Below are 22,869 nucleotides of genomic sequence, written 5' to 3' on the forward strand. Positions count from 1 at the left end.
ATTGGATTAGACTAAAAACATACTTGTTACATTATAAGTGTATTAACAGAATGGACTTCATGTTACTAGAAACTTTTATTACTCCTTTAAACTTCTTTTGACTGTTATATTAATGTTTTAATGTCTGTAAAATCTACCAGAAGAAAATAGTTTACTAGAAAACTCTGCTAAAACTTAAAATAGCTGTTAAGAATTTATTTACATTTTTATATTATAGCAATTAATTATTATATTAATTAAAGAAGCAGACTATTGAATTCTTTTAGGATTATTTTTAAATTGGAATTTAATTAATTTATTAAGCAGCTTGTTGAGTTTGCAACGTTACTATTTTATATTTTAATGATCAGAAGTAATCCAATTAATAAGTTGTAAACATCTAGAGATAAAGATTGATCCAGAACCTGCAACTTCTCTACTAACTTTTATATTATATTCTATAGCTATATTATCAATTTTGTCATCTCATTTGCAGCAGGCACAAATTCCACAATGACATTCAACATTTTCTTTAAATTCAAAACATTTCTAAATTATAAATTAATTAAATTCTTTGTAATTATCAAAATATTTATAAGATGGCAACATGCCTATCTTTAAACCATATTACATACTTAATTTAATATAGCATAGAGATAGGCTATAAATTAATTAAATGCTAGCTTAAAAAGTAATCTGATTATAATTTAGTCATAATGTCTGAATATATTTAAATCTTATATTGATATATAAGATTAATTATTTATTTCTAATAATTTTTTAATAATAAAAATTGTAAAATAATTAATACAGAATGTTCAATATATATTTACAACAAATAAAAATAAACATACCAGTAAATTTTTTAATAATCAATTTACTGATTTCCAAATAAGATTATCATCTAACATTTTTTTAAATATTTTTTTATGAGAATAGACATGCTATCAGTGGCAAGTTTTCCTATAGGCAAAAAGGGTAATTGCCTGAGGCCACCACCAACAGGGGATCCCAACCAATGCACCACTGCCTGCCATAGGGATTTTTGTAGGCACTCCAATTACTGAAATAGCTAGATACACTCATTGACAAAAATATTATCAAAAAATATCACCAAAAAAGGTGGCATTGGAATCGAATGAAACTTTATTAGAGCAAAATATAATATTGATGGTAATAAATGATTACAGTATCTTAGCAAAGGAACAATTTTCTGTGAAACAACAATAAAATTTAAAGAACCTTCAGTACTTTGTGGGACCTCCTCTTGCATAGATACATGTGACAATATGGTCAGACATAGAGGCATATATGCAATGTCTCTGTCCTGTGACAGATTTTCTCGTAGATGTTGCAACTGTTGCTTCAGATCCCTCACACTTGTAGATGGCTGAAACTGGCATCTGGTCCACAAATGCTTAATAAGCAACAAATCTAGAGATCAACCAAGCCAAAGAAGTGTAGCAATGTGACAGACATTTCTGGAAAACCTTGACTGTGTGCAGTTAAGCATTATCTTGCTAGGAAATGACTGTATAGTCCTGCCATGAAAGACAATAAATGAAGATGCTGGATTTCCTGAACATACCAATATGTCATCAATGTTCCTTGCAGCACTATTATGGTGCAATGAACATTGATGAATTTTACATTCAAAATAAATTAATATCATAATATTTTAAAATATTATGTATATTTAGTTTTTAATTTATTTATCTCATAACTCCACTGTAACTGATAATGTGCACGTGCAGCTTATACATGTATAAAATGAAAATTCAAGTCACACTGTAAAGTTTAATTGTTTTCATACATATTTTAAAATTAGTAATTTTAAAATATAACCAAAGTCGCCATTTCAAGTAATAACCAGTTTGAAACTCATTTTAATGTTTTCAAACTAACAAGAATTAAGTAATAACCAAAGTCTTTGGTTATTACTTAATAAGGAATTGAAGAAAAATCTAGCAGTTTTGGCTATCATTTGGATTGTGTAACATATTCTGAACATCCTGTATTATAATTTATTTATTTAATTTATTGTACATATTACTATTAATTACTTCATATAATTAAGCAAATTCAATAGAATTATCTTAATTAATAAAATATTGAATATTTGTTTTTTTTTCTATATATATAAAGACACCTTATTTTTGGCCGTCAAATTGTTGGGAGCCTGAAAATACTGATTATGGTTAGTTGATTTTATTATTATTACTTTTTATTATTTAATAATATTTTTAATAATTTTTATAATTTTTCAAATAATTATAAATATTTATTTTCCTTATTAATCATAAGTTTTTACAAGGTAATCAATTAGCACTAAGAAACAGTAAAAGTTTGTATTTGAATGGTGAAGTACTAGTAGATTTATAAGCTCCCTGCCTATACGTTTTACGCTACTGATGGATACCCCTTGCGGTAAAATATTGAACTTTGTAGTTACAAAAAATAGAGTTAAGACTGAGCTAACATGGCAAATTTGGTGAACTTTTACTCTGGAATAAAGAAATGAATATTTGTAGCATGGGAGAATGTAATACTTCTTATAGTAATACCATAGGGGTAGTTTCTTTTTTTAAATTAAAAAAGACTCAGTTAGAAGAAGGGCATGGATTAATGCAGTATGCAGGCTTTACTTTTATTTGATCTTCATTAATTATAAAAGTTTTGATGGATACTTTATTTCCAATAAACAATAATAACTGTCTCTGATAATGCCATCTGGAGAACAGCCAAGACATTTCTGGACAACGTACTCTTCATTGAGCAGATAATAGCTGTAGAGTTTTCTATCAGTATATTATGTTTGGATCAGCTGGAGATATGTGTTGGTTTGTTTTACTATATCTTTTTCTTTTTTGGAACAAAAAAGTAAGACATGTTGCATGCTTGCATCTATCAAGAAGTCCTGCAAAAGGCATTAATTATTTTCCATTGGTCATTAAGTTAATATGTTTATGTTATGTTTACAAATAATTGTAAGAAAACAAGATCAAATTAGTAATGAACCAAGAAGAAATGTTAATGTTAATAGATATAAATGAAAATGTTTGCAAACAGTTTTCTTCAACTGGTATCATTTACTATGAACATTATACACTATTGTGATGTTCAGGGTTACTAGAACGACAACAGGATATAATACAAAGAACAAAACTTTATTATCAAACACAAGAGTTTCATTTTCATGGATTGACACAGGCTCCAACTCTGAGGCACATACACAAAAAAAAAGGATTTTCATGACACAAAGATATACAAAACTTTATTAAAAAAACTTTATTACAGTCCTTTAGATGCTGGAGTTGTCCAATATACACATTTCGAAAGTCTGCCAATGCGGGCTGCATTTTTCCTTAAATCTACTTAACCTACTTATATCAAAATAATAAAAGACAGACATAGAAAGATGAAGGAAGAAGAAAGATAGGATAGAGGTACCCAATTGTGTCTTCTTTTGGTTGTTTTCGTTCCCTTGGTGGTACAGGTGGACTTAACATCCTTTGTCTAGCCAGATTGGTACTCCACTTACTTCGATGTCCCTACTGCAACACACTGCTAAAACTCCTACTATATCGTCTCTTTCTCCTATTCCTCACTTTTACACCACGCTTCTGTACTCTGGTCTTCTGCTGTCAAAGCGACCCAGAGTCTCCTCGATCCATTCGATCTCTCCACTGTCTACCAAAAAGTGTCCTTTGTCCTCTTTTGGACTGCCCCAGGGTCTTCCTCTACCCATTGTTCACCTCCACACCTTCGGGATTTGAGCGTGGATAGAAAGTTATCAAATTTTGGGGAAGAAAGAAATTAGAGAACAATAGAAAGAAAAGAAGAGGGGGGAAAAACTTATAATATAAACTTACAAACTATATACAGATTATGACATCATGCCACACTATAAAGCTATGATATAAACATTTCATATAAATTGATACTTAATGTTGTTAATATTAAATAAAATTAATTGAGTTTTAGTTAAAATTTCAAAACAATAATATACAACTTACCTCCGATTTTCCAGCACTTTTTTAAATCCAGATAGAATTATAAGAGGTCACCTAAAACTCTCATAATGGATACTTATTCACTGAAAGATCATAGATGGCATCGTGTATACTTGGGTTTTCTACATTTCAATTGTTGATGATCCCTTATAACAGTTACTCATTTTAATGTTTTCAAACTATTTTAAAACAGTTTCAAAACAGCAGGAACATTATGAAAACTCAGAGAACTACAACAGCAGAAGAAATAACTTTGGCTGTCCACTTATTTTCCTTGAAAACAAACAAAAAAAATGATGCAAACTGCTGTGATTAGTGTAAAATACAGGCATTATGGAACTGTCCCTTCTCTCACAAATCCAGATAAGGAGCAAGTATCAGAACCCCTCTAACTTGGGACTTGATTATCAGATCCGTCTTTTTCTTGTATCAATCTGTTAAAAATGTTTCTTTAAATATAATGCTTCAAATCATCTCAGTTTTAGCAAACTGTGCAGCTGTTTTTTTTTTTTTTATAGCAAAGTCTTCAATTAAATTTTATTTAATTGAATTTGAGTCAGTTAATTATTGATATTATAATTTGAGAAAGTCAATAAAACTTTAAGCTAAAACTCAACAAATTATTGAAATAATTTAAATAAAATTCAGAATAAAAAATATTCTACTACATTTTCTTTAAGTTTTTAAGACTATACTTTTATATTCACATCAGAATATCGTCAAAAGTTTTTTTATGACTGATAAGTCTCAATCATTTTCAAATCTTTTATGGTATGAACTCTTCTTCAATCAATTTGCACCTAAAGAAAAAAATGTGTAGTAAATAAATAAAGATAATTCTTCTTAGAAAATATCTGTAAAGATTAGTTTATTCATTTTTGAAAATTTTCAAACTATCTAATATTCGGAATTATGAAATAAAAATATATTTTATCTTTATATAGCAAAAATACTATGGTATTTGTACTTACGAATCATGTTAAATCTATCTATTTATGATATTTTATATATTAATATAGTATTATAACAAGGATTAATAATAATGTAATAAATAAATATTTTGAATCAATTTCATTTGACAACATAAACATTTAAGTTTAACAATTTTTATCATCTTTTTTTCACAATTAATGTTGCATCATATATTTCAAAGGAAACATTTTTATATATTCAATTAAGTTAAATTAACTAAGTTAGAAAACACATTATCAAATAATTTGTTTCTTAAAAGAAACAAAATTTAATAGATTATATAATTTCAATCTATTATGTCTGTGTTTACAGTTGAGTCCACTTAACAGAGTATTGAATTAAGGAACAGTCCACTTGAGAGAGCACAGTTCCTGAATTTTTCCCCAATATTTAGTGGGACTCCTGTTAATAGAGCACTGGATAGTAGAGTAGTCTATTTAAATGAGCATTGTGTCAGCAGCTTTTTTTTTTTTAAATAGCAGTCTGCATAAGAGAACACTATTCTAAGGAAGATTTATAAAGGTCCATAATTAATCTTACAGTACATCACCACTCACCATCACAGCAACAGTGCACAAATCAACAAAATCTGTTTCTCACAAAGGTGTATTGTTTCATTTAAGCATGTTGAGAAAATATTTAGAAGAAAATTTTACCAACTACAATGCATTTTACAAGATCAAAGATGATTGAAAAGAAAGTTGTGAATAATTATATCCAAAAGAACTTCTTTAAGTAAATTAAATTTGTTCAGGTTGTTTATTGTATGAATAGTTATGATAGTGCAAGTAGTTCAGTTCCATATTTGTAAATTACTGTAATAAAATTTCATGGAAAGTAAATACAAGAATAATTATTTGTCTGTATCTCTCAGTAGTGAAAATTCAGAAATTTTGGAGCCAAGGGTATTCACATCTTTTCAACTAGACCTTCTACTGTATTTGTTGGGAAAAAGCAAAAGTCATTTGATTGATAATATACTGTGTTTACTGATTTTTTGATAAAACAATAAAATTGATGATGTAAAAATAGAAACCAATATGTAAGCTACAGCAAAATTATGTGTTAATGAATTTTAATGTTTCCAAGTGCATTATAAGTTATATAAAGCTCCTAAGACATGAAACAGTGAAGAGATTTGAATACTATAAACAACTCCCTGATCTAATTAAAACAATCTAATTACTTCAGATAAGAGAGCAATCCTGACAGTAGTCTTTTAAGCAGACTTAACTGTACATTAAAGAGTAACACAAATGATACATTAGCTTTGATTTACCGAATTAAAAATTAATCAGCAATATTAATTTTATTCGGTTTGTTATGCTTTAAGTTAACATTATACGTAAAGAAAAATTTGAAGTTTTGCTTTTTATAAATATAAAAACATTGGTATTATATTTTAAATTATCACTTAAAGTTAAACCTTAATGAAAATATTCAAGTTTTAAATATATTTATTATTATTATTCCATCAAATTTTATTATATAATAAAATTAAAATTATATATATTTAGCTGTGTACTTATGTAAACGGACCATGCAAAATAAAACTAGATTGGAACTTGCCGATTATGAAGCCGAGAATTTGGCACGTTTACAAAAAATGTTTTCACGCAAATGGGAATTTATTTTTATGCAAGCAGAAGCTCAAGCTAAGTATGTATTATTAAATTTTTAAAATTAAATATACAACTTATATTAAAAATTATTTTAATATAAATTGATTATTATTTATAAAAATTTTATTCTGTATTAAAAGTAATTAATTCTCAATAGTAGTAGAGAGTCGATTATCCAAAATAATTAGGGTTGGACAATTTTAGATAACCAATCACACTTGGTAGAGAAAGAATAAAAAGATAAATATCTTAAATTAAAAATTATTATAATTCTTTTTTGAAAGAAGTAATCAATTTTGCTTTGTTTTGCATTATGTTTTTCTTTTTAACTTTGCTAAATCCTTGGCTTGCTTGATCATTACGAGAATTGAAAAATTTGCTTTAGGTTGCATTTCTAAGTCTGTCAATACTGTTTCAAATGCATCAAATGCTTCACTGTACCTATAAACAGTGAAACATTTGATGCATTGGATTGTGACTCATTAATCATGCTTTTTTTATTTGTACTATAGTTAATGAAACTTAATGTTAGTATTAATACTAAAATAACTTAATATCTGGTCTATATAAGAGTGATTCACCAATCATTATTATGTAAAAATTGCAATTTCTGGAAGTAGAACTCTCTCAAATTGATTTCAGTTACAGTAATTAGTTTTTTTAGATAATTGATGCTCTACTATATTACTATATGTTTTCCTTGAATCTTTTCATCTTGTGATCAATAATTCAATGAAAATGTTTTTCTAATATTGTGTTTTCTTAATTCTAATGTGCCATTGAATCTAACATGCACTTAATTTTTGAGATAAAACCCAAAGAAGTTAGTTAACAAATGTAACTTGCATCCTATATTGTCAAACACTCAGTTACAAGAAGTTAATGTATTCAAACAACAATAAATACATTTTTGTAAAATATTTTATTATGTTTACAGTATACATTTCTGAATATATTTGAAGAGTGCAATGCCCTAATGTTGTAAATGCCATTTTTTCCTGAATATGTTTTATTGAAGAAATGAATTCTAAATTCAATGTTTTCTGCCGCAAAAAAATATTGTGGTGAAAGTGTCACTGTAGGTGGCTGTATTTTGAAGTTGAATTTACATGCAAGCTGTAACATTTTAAGTGCCAAAAGTCACGACTTGCACTTTGGTGCTTAAAACATTACGGCTTATGTTTATGTCATTTTGTTATTTGTAACCTAGTGAGGAATTTACCATTTTATGCTAAAATCAAAATAAATTTTTTCGAGACTTGAAGGAATTCATTGACTAGTAAAAAGTGTTTCTTGGCATTTACAACATTATGGTATTGCACACTTCATTTATTCATTACAGTCAAAATTATCATACGATCAATGTTTTAAAAGCAATATTTAATATTAGTATGCACCAGCATGATATTTTGCATATTATGTAGTATTACATGAAATATCTGGAAGCAAGCCAATAGAGTTCGTCATCCTACTAACTTATGTTTTATCATCTTCAGCCTTGCCAGGTTTCAAAATTCTGTATATAGCATTCGATCAACATCAGGATGTAAGAACGCCGATTGGGGGGGATTTTTATTCCCTACCGTCGGGATGGTCTAAGGTCTTAGCATATGTGGGTGGCGGTTTGTAAAGGCAGCAAAGACAAGTGTTTACAAAGGTAAACCGTTTATTTCGGACGAATATGCTTACACAATTTTTAGGCTTTGGTGCTGGTCTTGCGTTGTTGAGAATTCCGGCGGTGATCCGGTGCGTCGTCGTAGGGGCCCCTGGACAGTGTTGAGGAGAAAAAAAATTTCGATGTCTCGAAAGTCGATGCACGAAAGATGAAGATACACGAATACAACAGAAGTATAGGTGGAAGTCTTGGTGGAAGTAGAAATCAAGTAAAAAAGTCCCGCTGTCCTTGAATTTTGCGTTTTTATAGGATTTTTGCGATCGACTCCTTGTCAATTGGATAGATCTTACATCACCGTTTTCCAATTGGCCATCCACCTGTCTCCAGGTGTAAATGGAGCTTCGTTAAGTTCGTGGAAAAGGTCGGCTGGAGATGGTTTATCCGACACCATCCTTTCGGATCTGATCGCGTTTAATTGTTGACTATGACACCTTCGCTCATCTAGACATTTTTTTTTCTAGTTTCGTTTTGCTTTCTAAACTGCGTCTTAACTTTTAATATTTTAAATTTTCTTCTTTTATATCTAAAATTTGGTTTTTCCGTCTACTTTTGATGAGCGTCGACGTCAAAGTCGGGTGTCGCCGATTCGACACTTATATATTTACTTTCCTGACGATTTAACATAACAAATTTTTACATATCTTTCCTTTCTTGGGGGGGCTATTTCCAGGGCCTCACAAGGAAATGACATCAAATTGAACACTGATGTTGACTTTTCCATGACCTTTCAGGTCAAAGGAGAGAAGACACCTGGAAACAAAAGATGGACCAATCAAAAAGTGATGAAAGATATCATCAATCAATCAGAATGCAGGATCAAGGGGAGAACCATTTTAAAATGTGTGTATCAAGGACATGAGGTTCTTTCTCCAACATCCAAGTTCTTTTTACAAAGATTTACATTACTTACAAAAAGTTCTCATTTGTGATCAGTCCTCTCTAGCAGACAAGTTGCTCTGAACAGTTATGCTATAGTTGTATCCAAATTTTTAAGTTCCTTGTTCTGTGCTTTTCAAGTGGCTGACTGTTGGATGTACTTCCCAGCCAACCTCAAGTTCCCACCTGATATTCTGAGATTCAACCAGACAAAGTGAGCCCTGGGGCCATCAATTCACTGACAGTTGATCATCAAAGGATTTATTGTGATTTGGACTAGTGACATTTGGACTGTCTCTGGAATCAATTAAGACATATCAATATTACAAACTGAGTCTGGCCCTAGGAGATGAATAGGCTAAATTTTTGTAAGCATTTCTGTAGTCAAATAAATGGGTTATTTTATAAGTGGTAATCCTGACTCAGTGTCCAAACTGCATTCACATATGATCTTTTGACCCACTTGTCATCCTGATGTAAATTTAGGCTATTTTTGGCTAAATCAGCAATCTCACAGAATGGCCTGACATCCAAAAGTTGGAGAATGGAAGTTATTGGATATGAATGACAACAGATTTGATTTTCATCCTGCAGATCTTGTTTTTTACTTGATCCTTCAAGTGTCCTTTGAATGAGTCTAAGCAAAGAATTGATGGTGGGTTTAGAAGTGTGCTGGGACAATGCTCCCAAATATTTTGTAGCAAGTTGAGTATTAATTCTTCCATCATCCATTCCTTCCTAATTCTGTAATCTATATGTCTNTTTTTACTTGATCCTTCAAGTGTCCTTTGAATGAGTCTAAGCAAAGAATTGATGGTGGGTTTAGAAGTGTGCTGGGACAATACTCCCAAATATTTTGTAGCAAGTTGAGTATTAATTCTTCCATCATCCATTCCTTCCTAATTCTGTAATCTATATTTCTGTAGTCTATTGAGGGCTTTTGATTTTTTACATATATGTGTCTACCAGAGGGCTAGCTTGGACAAGTATTCCAGAGAAGGGAGAGGTGGATTGTGGATTCTTACACTCCTGGCTATAAGTTAGAAGTGGAGAATATTTGAATACTTGAACACATTTTAGATTCAAGTTGTCAAATATTGTGCTGATAAAATATAAATTTGAATACTACAAATATCTCTAATATTGTGCCATACATACAGTACAGTAGCAAATCCAGAAGTACTCAAAGGGAAGGCTAACTCAAAAATTATAAATACAGTGGTACCTTGCATTTCAAATGTTTCAGAGTTTGAATGGTAAATTCAACAAAAATTTGCCTTGGAGTTCAAATGATGCTTCAAAGTTCAAACTGTGTGCACAGTGAAAAAATGTTCTTGAAATGTAAACATCAACTGTTATGCGCCCAGGTCATCTCTGTCTTGCTCTTGCATTACACTATTAAGGATATGCAAAAACTTTCTGTTCAACCCAATATAATCCCTGCTTATTAACCATGGCATCCAAGAAATGTGTGGAAGTAATGAAGCCTAAGAGGAAGGTTGCAGTATTGATGGTTGAGGTGAAAAAGTAATTTACCACGAAGCGTGAAAGTGGTATATGTGTGGCAGATCTGGTGGCATGTTTAAGATGCTAAAGTCAATGCTGTGCAACCAGTAAATGCAATTTTCATTTTATTATACATTTTGTGTATTTTATTTATTGTTAAGATATTTAATTGTATTATTTTTACCTTAAATTATGCATGTTTACTGTTTTAAATTTATCAAAATGGGTGTTGTTTAGGATCTGAGAATGAATTAATTCACATTCTTTTATTTCTAATGGGGAAAAATTGATTTGGACTTCAAATGATTCAGAGTTCAACTGGCTGAATTCATTTGATAAAAAAAAAAGAAACAGATTAAATCCTGAATGTTTTCAAACTCTCGTTTTCTTAAATAAAAACTGCAGATGAGAATAATGATAATTATTTGTTAATCACTTATAGTTAAGAGTACCTAAAAACTTCTTTTAGAATTTAGCAAGATCTAGAATTTCCCAGTCTCCTTTTTTAGAAATTAGTTTAGAAACTTTCAAATTTGGAAGTAAATTTTTCAGATTTTTCTTCTGGCCACACTGATTTTTTCATAAAGGACCAAGAGATGGCAGATTGACATCACTGTTGTCGTATGAGATTGTTCTAGAGAAAATCACAGATTCATTGCTTTCATTTGAAAATTTTCTTGTACTTTACCATCAGATTCTCTTTAGTCAATATCTTGCAATAATTGTATATACCAATCCCAAGAAAGTCGTTTATTTTCTACTCATCATTGCCATTATACCATTTGAAAATGCAACTATCCGTCAATATTGACATATCTTGGGAACGAATGGATGGAACCCAACGAAATTTGATGCCTAGGTCGAAAAAAATAGCAAAGCGTGATAATACTCGTATTTAGTTGGAATGATGCCTATATCTTCAGTTTTTTAATAAGATATGAATGCAGACAGTGTGTTATCGTCCCAGCATAGTAAGGTTTGCTATGTTAAGCCATTTGTTAGTTCACTTACTTCATGGCTTGCCTCTATCAAATCTTATGCCAAAACTTGTCTGATCCCGTTTGACAGCTATAGAAAAATGTATTCTTTGTATGGATCATAATGGCCATAACTGGCACTGGTATGACACTTTTAATGTTAATGAGGCAAGCATTTGAAATTGAAGTCTATGATATTCAGGTATGCCACATAAAGGGATTGGATAATCTGGTGGCTGATTTATTATACTATATGAATTGGAGATTCTGAAATAATTGAATTTCTTTGATTTTTATTTCTATGAATATAAACGACGACTCCATAAAATCAAATATTACAATCTACTTCACCTAAAGTAAATGGAGAAATGCAGGAAACTAGTACTGTTTGACATTTATACAGTAAATTCCCATATAACATGCTCCCCTATAACATGACAAAAGAATTGTGACTATTGTTCATACAAAATTCTAATTTTGTCGTCCAGAGGTATACATTTTCTTCTTCAATTTCTGGACCTAGGTTTAAACTTGCATAAAATCGTCTGATAATGCATCTCTTGTATAATGCAATTTCTTGAACTTTGTTGTAAGGGACCTCACTGTATTTTTTTGAAGGAATAATAATGCATTTATAAATATTAAACCAACAAATTATGTTTTTTGTTTTATAAACAAATATTTATTTCAAATTATTTTTAACAATATTTTAATATTTTTTAGAGTTGATAAAAAAAGGGATAAATTAGAAAGAAAAGTTTTAGATAGCCAAGAAAGAGCTTTCTGGGATGTTCATAGACCAGTTGTGAGTGTAAATTTTATCATCTTATAAATTGTGTAATTTCAAATATGTAATTTATAATCGGGGCTGTGGAGTCAGAGTCAGAGTCGTGGAGTTTTGGTGTTTTGGCTGGAGTCGGAGTCATCAAAAAATCCAACTATTTACTTACCAACTTGTTATGCATATGAAACAGAGTCGGAGTCAGATGGTAAGGAAGAGTCGGAGTTGGAGTTGGAGTCGGTAGATTTTTACGCAACTCCACAGCCCTGTTTATAATATAAATTTATAAGGGGCAGTTTGTAAATTACATAATGCTGATGTGAGTAGGTATACAAGTAATTGTTACAATGCGTTACATGGGAGTGAAGGTGTTTACAAAACCATTACATAATAGTATGATCTCGACTATTAGGTAACAGAATGATTCATTTTACTTTCCCAGCTATTATGTATACTTAACAAGGGAAAGTATTGAAATCATGTCACATTTGACCCTCCAACTTTTTTGTAAATCTCCATGTTTTGAGACCTCCTGAATTCAAAAATTCCATGGGTGTGTGTTGGCATCTGTTTCATTTAATATCTCGGGATGGGATAATGATTAAAAAATGAAATTTGACATGTTAGTTTGTGTGTAAAGGGCATTATTGCTATTAAATTTTGATGGTTAAAGGTTAAAAATGAGGAGATTGAGAGGGTTCATGTATCATATCTTGAGAGAAGTCAGACATATCAAAGATTTTACTCATTATTAGTATTTACAATTTTTATAAATTCGTCCCTACCCTCAAAATGAAGCTTTTTGCCATTTTATAATAATTAATATTATGGGAGTTTTTTATATAAAATTTTTTTATAACAGATGGCACTACAAACAATTTAATTTATAATATTTTATAACATAACATCAGATTTTATTTTTTTGAAATAAGTAACAGCCAGGAAAGTTATGCAACTCGTTGCTAAATTTTTTGTTTCTGAAGTATTGCATAACAGATATCTGTTTATGTCACTGCTTTGTACAGTAATTATGTAATTACAATAAATACATGTAATTAATAAAATAACGTAATGTTCATACATCGTACTGTACATTATTCCTTAGTACAGTTAATAGGGTTGATTGTAGATACGCATTACATAATTTTGGAGGTGAGTATATAGGACAGCATTACAGAGTGTTACCAGGGGATGGGACATAGTTGAAGCATATAAAAATAGCATTATGTAATTTATGGATGATATTTTTAAGAAAGTATAGAGAATAATTTTAAAATTTCTTTAATAAAAATAAACACATCAAATTTATTTTGCATATTAGAAATTTCAATTATATTTTCTNTTATTATTTAATAATATTTTTAATAATTTTTATAATTTTTCAAATAATTATAAATATTTATTTTCCTTATTAATCATAAGTTTTTACAAGGTAATCAATTAGCACTAAGAAACAGTAAAAGTTTGTATTTGAATGGTGAAGTACTAGTAGATTTATAAGCTCCCTGCCTATACGTTTTACGCTACTGATGGATACCCCTTGCGGTAAAATATTGAACTTTGTAGTTACAAAAAATAGAGTTAAGACTGAGCTAACATGGCAAATTTGGTGAACTTTTACTCTGGAATAAAGAAATGAATATTTGTAGCATGGGAGAATGTAATACTTCTTATAGTAATACCATAGGGGTAGTTTCTTTTTTTAAATTAAAAAAGACTCAGTTAGAAGAAGGGCATGGATTAATGCAGTATGCAGGCTTTACTTTTATTTGATCTTCATTAATTATAAAAGTTTTGATGGATACTTTATTTCCAATAAACAATAATAACTGTCTCTGATAATGCCATCTGGAGAACAGCCAAGACATTTCTGGACAACGTACTCTTCATTGAGCAGATAATAGCTGTAGAGTTTTCTATCAGTATATTATGTTTGGATCAGCTGGAGATATGTGTTGGTTTGTTTTACTATATCTTTTTCTTTTTTGGAACAAAAAAGTAAGACATGTTGCATGCTTGCATCTATCAAGAAGTCCTGCAAAAGGCATTAATTATTTTCCATTGGTCATTAAGTTAATATGTTTATGTTATGTTTACAAATAATTGTAAGAAAACAAGATCAAATTAGTAATGAACCAAGAAGAAATGTTAATGTTAATAGATATAAATGAAAATGTTTGCAAACAGTTTTCTTCAACTGGTATCATTTACTATGAACATTATACACTATTGTGATGTTCAGGGTTACTAGAACGACAACAGGATATAATACAAAGAACAAAACTTTATTATCAAACACAAGAGTTTCATTTTCATGGATTGACACAGGCTCCAACTCTGAGGCACATACACAAAAAAAAAGGATTTTCATGACACAAAGATATACAAAACTTTATTAAAAAAAACTTTATTACAGTCCTTTAGATGCTGGAGTTGTCCAATATACACATTTCGAAAGTCTGCCAATGCGGGCTGCATTTTTCCTTAAATCTACTTAACCTACTTATATCAAAATAATAAAAGACAGACATAGAAAGATGAAGGAAGAAGAAAGATAGGATAGAGGTACCCAATTGTGTCTTCTTTTGGTTGTTTTCGTTCCCTTGGTGGTACAGGTGGACTTAACATCCTTTGTCTAGCCAGATTGGTACTCCACTTACTTCGATGTCCCTACTGCAACACACTGCTAAAACTCCTACTATATCGTCTCTTTCTCCTATTCCTCACTTTTACACCACGCTTCTGTACTCTGGTCTTCTGCTGTCAAAGCGACCCAGAGTCTCCTCGATCCATTCGATCTCTCCACTGTCTACCAAAAAGTGTCCTTTGTCCTCTTTTGGACTGCCCCAGGGTCTTCCTCTACCCATTGTTCACCTCCACACCTTCGGGATTTGAGCGTGGATAGAAAGTTATCAAATTTTGGGGAAGAAAGAAATTAGAGAACAATAGAAAGAAAAGAAGAGGGGGGAAAAACTTATAATATAAACTTACAAACTATATACAGATTATGACATCATGCCACACTATAAAGCTATGATATAAACATTTCATATAAATTGATACTTAATGTTGTTAATATTAAATAAAATTAATTGAGTTTTAGTTAAAATTTCAAAACAATAATATACAACTTACCTCCGATTTTCCAGCACTTTTTTAAATCCAGATAGAATTATAAGAGGTCACCTAAAACTCTCATAATGGATACTTATTCACTGAAAGATCATAGATGGCATCGTGTATACTTGGGTTTTCTACATTTCAATTGTTGATGATCCCTTATAACAGTTACTCATTTTAATGTTTTCAAACTATTTTAAAACAGTTTCAAAACAGCAGGAACATTATGAAAACTCAGAGAACTACAACAGCAGAAGAAATAACTTTGGCTGTCCACTTATTTTCCTTGAAAACAAACAAAAAAAATGATGCAAACTGCTGTGATTAGTGTAAAATACAGGCATTATGGAACTGTCCCTTCTCTCACAAATCCAGATAAGGAGCAAGTATCAGAACCCCTCTAACTTGGGACTTGATTATCAGATCCGTCTTTTTCTTGTATCAATCTGTTAAAAATGTTTCTTTAAATATAATGCTTCAAATCATCTCAGTTTTAGCAAACTGTGCAGCTGTTTTTTTTTTTTTTATAGCAAAGTCTTCAATTAAATTTTATTTAATTGAATTTGAGTCAGTTAATTATTGATATTATAATTTGAGAAAGTCAATAAAACTTTAAGCTAAAACTCAACAAATTATTGAAATAATTTAAATAAAATTCAGAATAAAAAATATTCTACTACATTTTCTTTAAGTTTTTAAGACTATACTTTTATATTCACATCAGAATATCGTCAAAAGTTTTTTTATGACTGATAAGTCTCAATCATTTTCAAATCTTTTATGGTATGAACTCTTCTTCAATCAATTTGCACCTAAAGAAAAAAATGTGTAGTAAATAAATAAAGATAATTCTTCTTAGAAAATATCTGTAAAGATTAGTTTATTCATTTTTGAAAATTTTCAAACTATCTAATATTCGGAATTATGAAATAAAAATATATTTTATCTTTATATAGCAAAAATACTATGGTATTTGTACTTACGAATCATGTTAAATCTATCTATTTATGATATTTTATATATTAATATAGTATTATAACAAGGATTAATAATAATGTAATAAATAAATATTTTGAATCAATTTCATTTGACAACATAAACATTTAAGTTTAACAATTTTTATCATCTTTTTTTCACAATTAATGTTGCATCATATATTTCAAAGGAAACATTTTTATATATTCAATTAAGTTAAATTAACTAAGTTAGAAAACACATTATCAAATAATTTGTTTCTTAAAAGAAACAAAATTTAATAGATTATATAATTTCAATCTATTATGTCTGTGTTTACAGTTGAGTCCACTTAACAGAGTATTGAATTAAGGAACAGTCCACTTGAGAGAGCACAGTTCCTGAATTTTTCCCCAATATTTAGTGGGACTCCTGTTAATAGAGCACTGGATAGTAGAGTAGTCTATTTAAATGAGCATTGTGTCAGCAGCTTTTTTTTTTTTAAATAGCAGTCTGCATAAGAGAACACTATTCTAAGGAAGATTTATAAAGGTCCATAATTAATCTTACAGTACATCACCACTCACCATCACAGCAACAGTGCACAAATCAACAAAATCTGTTTCTCACAAAGGTGTATTGTTTCATTTAAGCATGTTGAGAAAATATTTAGAAGAAAATTTTACCAACTACAATGCATTTTACAAGATCAAAGATGATTGAAAAGAAAGTTGTGAATAATTATATCCAAAAGAACTTCTTTAAGTAAATTAAATTTGTTCAGGTTGTTTATTGTATGAATAATTATGATAGCGCAAATAGTTCAGTTCGATATTTGTAAATTATTGTAATAAAATTTCATGGAAAGTAAATACAAGAATAATTATTTGTCTGTATCTCTCAGTAGTGAAAATTCAGAAATTTTGGAGCCAAGGGTATTCACATCTTTTCAACTAGACCTTCTACTGTATTTGTTGGGAAAAAGCAAAAGTCATTTGATTGATAATATACTGTGTTTACTGATTTTTTGATAAAACAATAAAATTGATGATGTAAAAATAGAAACCAATATGTAAGCTACAGCAAAATTATGTGTTAATGAATTTTAATGTTTCCAAGTGCATTATAAGTTATATAAAGCTCCTAAGACATGAAACAGTGAAGAGATTTGAATACTATAAACAACTCCCTGATCTAATTAAAACAATCTAATTACTTCAGATAAGAGAGCAATCCTGACAGTAGTCTTTTAAGCAGACTTAACTGTACATTAAAGAGTAACACAAATGATACATTAGCTTTGATTTACCGAATTAAAAATTAATCAGCAATATTAATTTTATTCGGTTTGTTATGCTTTAAGTTAACATTATACGTAAAGAAAAATTTGAAGTTTTGCTTTTTATAAATATAAAAACATTGGTATTATATTTTAAATTATCACTTAAAGTTAAACCTTAATGAAAATATTCAAGTTTTAAATATATTTATTATTATTATTCCATCAAATTTTATTATATAATAAAATTAAAATTATATATATTTAGCTGTGTACTTATGTAAACGGACCATGCAAAATAAAACTAGATTGGAACTTGCCGATTATGAAGCCGAGAATTTGGCACGTTTACAAAAAATGTTTTCACGCAAATGGGAATTTATTTTTATGCAAGCAGAAGCTCAAGCTAAGTATGTATTATTAAATTTTTAAAATTAAATATACAACTTATATTAAAAATTATTTTAATATAAATTGATTATTATTTATAAAAATTTTATTCTGTATTAAAAGTAATTAATTCTCAATAGTAGTAGAGAGTCGATTATCCAAAATAATTAGGGTTGGACAATTTTAGATAACCAATCACACTTGGTAGAGAAAGAATAAAAAGATAAATATCTTAAATTAAAAATTATTATAATTCTTTTTTGAAAGAAGTAATCAATTTTGCTTTGTTTTGCATTATGTTTTTCTTTTTAACTTTGCTAAATCCTTGGCTTGCTTGATCATTACGAGAATTGAAAAATTTGCTTTAGGTTGCATTTCTAAGTCTGTCAATACTGTTTCAAATGCATCAAATGCTTCACTGTACCTATAAACAGTGAAACATTTGATGCATTGGATTGTGACTCATTAATCATGCTTTTTTTATTTGTACTATAGTTAATGAAACTTAATGTTAGTATTAATACTAAAATAACTTAATATCTGGTCTATATAAGAGTGATTCACCAATCATTATTATGTAAAAATTGCAATTTCTGGAAGTAGAACTCTCTCAAATTGATTTCAGTTACAGTAATTAGTTTTTTTAGATAATTGATGCTCTACTATATTACTATATGTTTTCCTTGAATCTTTTCATCTTGTGATCAATAATTCAATGAAAATGTTTTTCTAATATTGTGTTTTCTTAATTCTAATGTGCCATTGAATCTAACATGCACTTAATTTTTGAGATAAAACCCAAAGAAGTTAGTTAACAAATGTAACTTGCATCCTATATTGTCAAACACTCAGTTACAAGAAGTTAATGTATTCAAACAACAATAAATACATTTTTGTAAAATATTTTATTATGTTTACAGTATACATTTCTGAATATATTTGAAGAGTGCAATGCCCTAATGTTGTAAATGCCATTTTTTCCTGAATATGTTTTATTGAAGAAATGAATTCTAAATTCAATGTTTTCTGCCGCAAAAAAATATTGTGGTGAAAGTGTCACTGTAGGTGGCTGTATTTTGAAGTTGAATTTACATGCAAGCTGTAACATTTTAAGTGCCAAAAGTCACGACTTGCACTTTGGTGCTTAAAACATTACGGCTTATGTTTATGTCATTTTGTTATTTGTAACCTAGTGAGGAATTTACCATTTTATGCTAAAATCAAAATAAATTTTTTCGAGACTTGAAGGAATTCATTGACTAGTAAAAAGTGTTTCTTGGCATTTACAACATTATGGTATTGCACACTTCATTTATTCATTACAGTCAAAATTATCATACGATCAATGTTTTAAAAGCAATATTTAATATTAGTATGCACCAGCATGATATTTTGCATATTATGTAGTATTACATGAAATATCTGGAAGCAAGCCAATAGAGTTCGTCATCCTACTAACTTATGTTTTATCATCTTCAGCCTTGCCAGGTTTCAAAATTCTGTATATAGCATTCGATCAACATCAGGATGTAAGAACGCCGATTGGGGGGGATTTTTATTCCCTACCGTCGGGATGGTCTAAGGTCTTAGCATATGTGGGTGGCGGTTTGTAAAGGCAGCAAAGACAAGTGTTTACAAAGGTAAACCGTTTATTTCGGACGAATATGCTTACACAATTTTTAGGCTTTGGTGCTGGTCTTGCGTTGTTGAGAATTCCGGCGGTGATCCGGTGCGTCGTCGTAGGGGCCCCTGGACAGTGTTGAGGAGAAAAAAAAGTTCGATGTCTCGAAAGTCGATGCACGAAAGATGAAGATACACGAATACAACAGAAGTATAGGTGGAAGTCTTGGTGGAAGTAGAAATCAAGTAAAAAAGTCCCGCTGTCCTTGAATTTTGCGTTTTTATAGGATTTTTGCGATCGACTCCTTGTCAATTGGATAGATCTTACATCACCGTTTTCCAATTGGCCATCCNATTATTCCTTAGTACAGTTAATAGGGTTGATTGTAGATACGCATTACATAATTTTGGAGGTGAGTATATAGGACAGCATTACAGAGTGTTACCAGGGGATGGGACATAGTTGAAGCATATAAAAATAGCATTATGTAATTTATGGATGATCCCTAATGAAAGATATTTTTAAGAAAGTATAGAGAATAATTTTGAAATTTCTTTAATAAAAATAAACACACCAAATTTATTTTTCATATTAGAAATTTCAATTATATTTTGTAATAGTGATAGATTAGATATACTTCTGTAAAATAAAAGTCAGGATTTATCTGATTTTTTAAAACATTTACACATTGAATGAAAAATTAATTAGTAAAACATAGATAAAAATTACGTGGTATTAATAAAAACCAAATTTTTTTTTAGCCTGGTTGTGTTAATACAACTGAAATTGATATTAAAAAAGCATGTCGAATGAATAAACCAATAAAGAGTTCAAAGGTAAGATTTTTTTAACATAATATTAACTTCCAAATTTTATAAACACATTCATTTCTGTTTATTGGGGCAAAGAAATAGATTTTAATAGTACTTTTGAGCTTCTTCAGCTTGTGCTTGGGTGTTCACATCTATTGTCAAATTCTGTATTGACAATTTTTTATTTTATTTTATTTTATAATGGAGACAGTTAAGAAGGCGGGAGATGCATGTGCAAAATGGAAATGCCATTGTTTAGATACAGTGGGATATAAAATTTTTAGAAAATAAAATAAATTTCTCTCTCTTCAGTTTGAAGTTACTTAATGAAACTACTTTTACTTCCTGTAATTTAATATATTAATTACCATAATTTCATGCAGATAATCTGTGTTATCCAAGGCTGTGGAGTCAGAGTCGGGAGGAATTTCTGGCCAGAGGAGTCAGAGTTGGGAAAAATGTGTCGACTCCGATTCAGTCATTTTAAATTAAATTTTTTTTATTTAAATGAAAGAAAATTTATTTTATATTTATTAATTTTTTTAAAATGTATTTGTATTTTGTTATAATTCATTTATTTTAAATACAAAATGCAACAATTTAATTTATTAAATATGTATCAATAGTTTTCTTTGTAGTATTTGCATTTAGTAGTTAAATTATTTTGACCCAATGGAATTTGAATATTATTGATTCATTCCTTTCTTATCCCCGCTCTAAATAAATACTCTATTTTTCTCAATGAGCCAGACTAATTGATCAAAGTATATATTTTTCTTTTCTGAACAAGGGTCTGAAGTAACTAGATCGCACACTTTTTTGTTGAACTAACTTTTCCGGAAAGGTGAAATTGAAGTGCAAAGCTGTAGAATAAAGATATGTAGATTAGAATTTTATTGCTTCCCCCCCTTTCCACTTATTAAATATTTGTTAAAAATTAATTTTTTTATACAAATAAATATTAATGTAAGTTAAATATTAAAAATACTAACTATAAAAGTATTTGGGTAAATGCCCAGGGCTCCTTTCAGAGTAGGGTAACCTACGAGCGCTTTTGCCCCCATAAAATGACTTGGTATTTAATTTTGCCAGAGTCAGGAGTTGGTGTTGGCCTACTAAAATTATCAGGAGTCGGAGTCGAGTGTTTTTTTACTGACTCCACAGCCCTGGTGTTATCTATATTTGAAAGAAAGAGAACAAAGTTCTCTCTTTTGAATGTATTCATTCTAACATACTTGACAATTTTCATAGCTGATGAAGATCTCAATAAAATTTAATTTGGTTTTCTGAATTAAACACTTTTTCCTCATCGTTTATTGTTAGTTTATAGTCTTAATTTGTATATATAAATAGAGAAATTTATTAATTTGTAGCATATGCAATGCTCGGTTTCTGGAGGAAGAATAAGTCCAAGCATTTCCGAAGCAGATTTAAGTAATCCGGCTGAATTATTAAAACTTGAAGTAAGTATAAATATAAATTAAAACACATCAATAAGGATTGAATGACAGATTTTGTAAAGAAAATATAAGTTTTTTTAATTTATGTTTAATGTTTCAATAATAAAGGACAAAAAACTGTCCGAAAAATAAACTTGGTTTTGGCTGTTTGTGCAGCTATTTACTGTTTGTAATGGGCATACATTGTCATCATATGCCTGTTATGAATTGTTCTTATACCACATGTTAATTTAACTTTAAATTGAGCATTCAGTTTGTATTCTGACAATGGCTGCACAAACAGCCAAAACATTTGAAAAATAAGTTTTTCTCAGCAGTATTCTTTACTTTTTTGGACATATTTTGTACAAATCTCATAAACCAGTTTTTGAATTGTAGTAATACAATTACTACATTGTCAGTTAACCATTACAGCGTGTTTTTTAAAGAGTTAACATACAATTAGTGATAATTTATTCCTTTGTTACAAACATTTGCTGTAAAGAGAAAATTGGTTCTTCCTATTTCATCTCTCTCACACCAAATAATTGTTGTTCTAATAATATAAAAATTAATGATAAATTTTCATTTAAGAAGAGATTAATTTTAGTAGAGATATTTTCTATATAATTATTAGTAATTACATATGGTTATAAAATTTACTGAATAGATTCAAATTTTCAGATATTTAAAATTTTATGTAAAATATGTGTAAATCCTAGTAAAACTATCATTTTAAATTATGTATTAATGGCATGTGATTTCAAATATGACATGACAACATTTGATATCAGATGTCATCTGTGAAGACTGTTTGTTTTTAAACCTTTAATGTCAAGCAATGTTATGTTAT

At 29.3% G+C, this 22,869-nt stretch overlaps 1 protein-coding gene across 1 annotated transcript in view; it reads left to right on the top strand.

Moving 5' to 3' along the window:
- The window catches only part of LOC111639069 (regulator of G-protein signaling 7-like), a 46,177-nt gene extending 23,613 nt beyond the window's left edge, over positions 1 to 22,564 (top strand). Inside the window, exons 4-8 of the mRNA XM_023384841.1 lie at positions 2,125 to 2,176; positions 6,482 to 6,623; positions 12,344 to 12,425; positions 20,527 to 20,601; positions 21,951 to 22,564. Of these exons, the coding sequence (XP_023240609.1) occupies positions 2,125 to 2,176; positions 6,482 to 6,623; positions 12,344 to 12,425; positions 20,527 to 20,601; positions 21,951 to 22,061 (462 nt within the window). The 3' untranslated portion in view covers positions 22,062 to 22,564. The remainder of the gene's footprint in view (positions 1 to 2,124; positions 2,177 to 6,481; positions 6,624 to 12,343; positions 12,426 to 20,526; positions 20,602 to 21,950) is intronic.
- The last annotated feature ends 305 nt before the right edge of the window (positions 22,565 to 22,869 follow it).

This window comes from Centruroides sculpturatus, unplaced genomic scaffold, assembly GCF_000671375.1.
Source record: "Centruroides sculpturatus isolate CEXI.00-Female unplaced genomic scaffold, Cexi_2.0 scaffold1202, whole genome shotgun sequence".
Lineage (NCBI taxonomy): Eukaryota > Metazoa > Arthropoda > Arachnida > Scorpiones > Buthidae > Centruroides > Centruroides sculpturatus.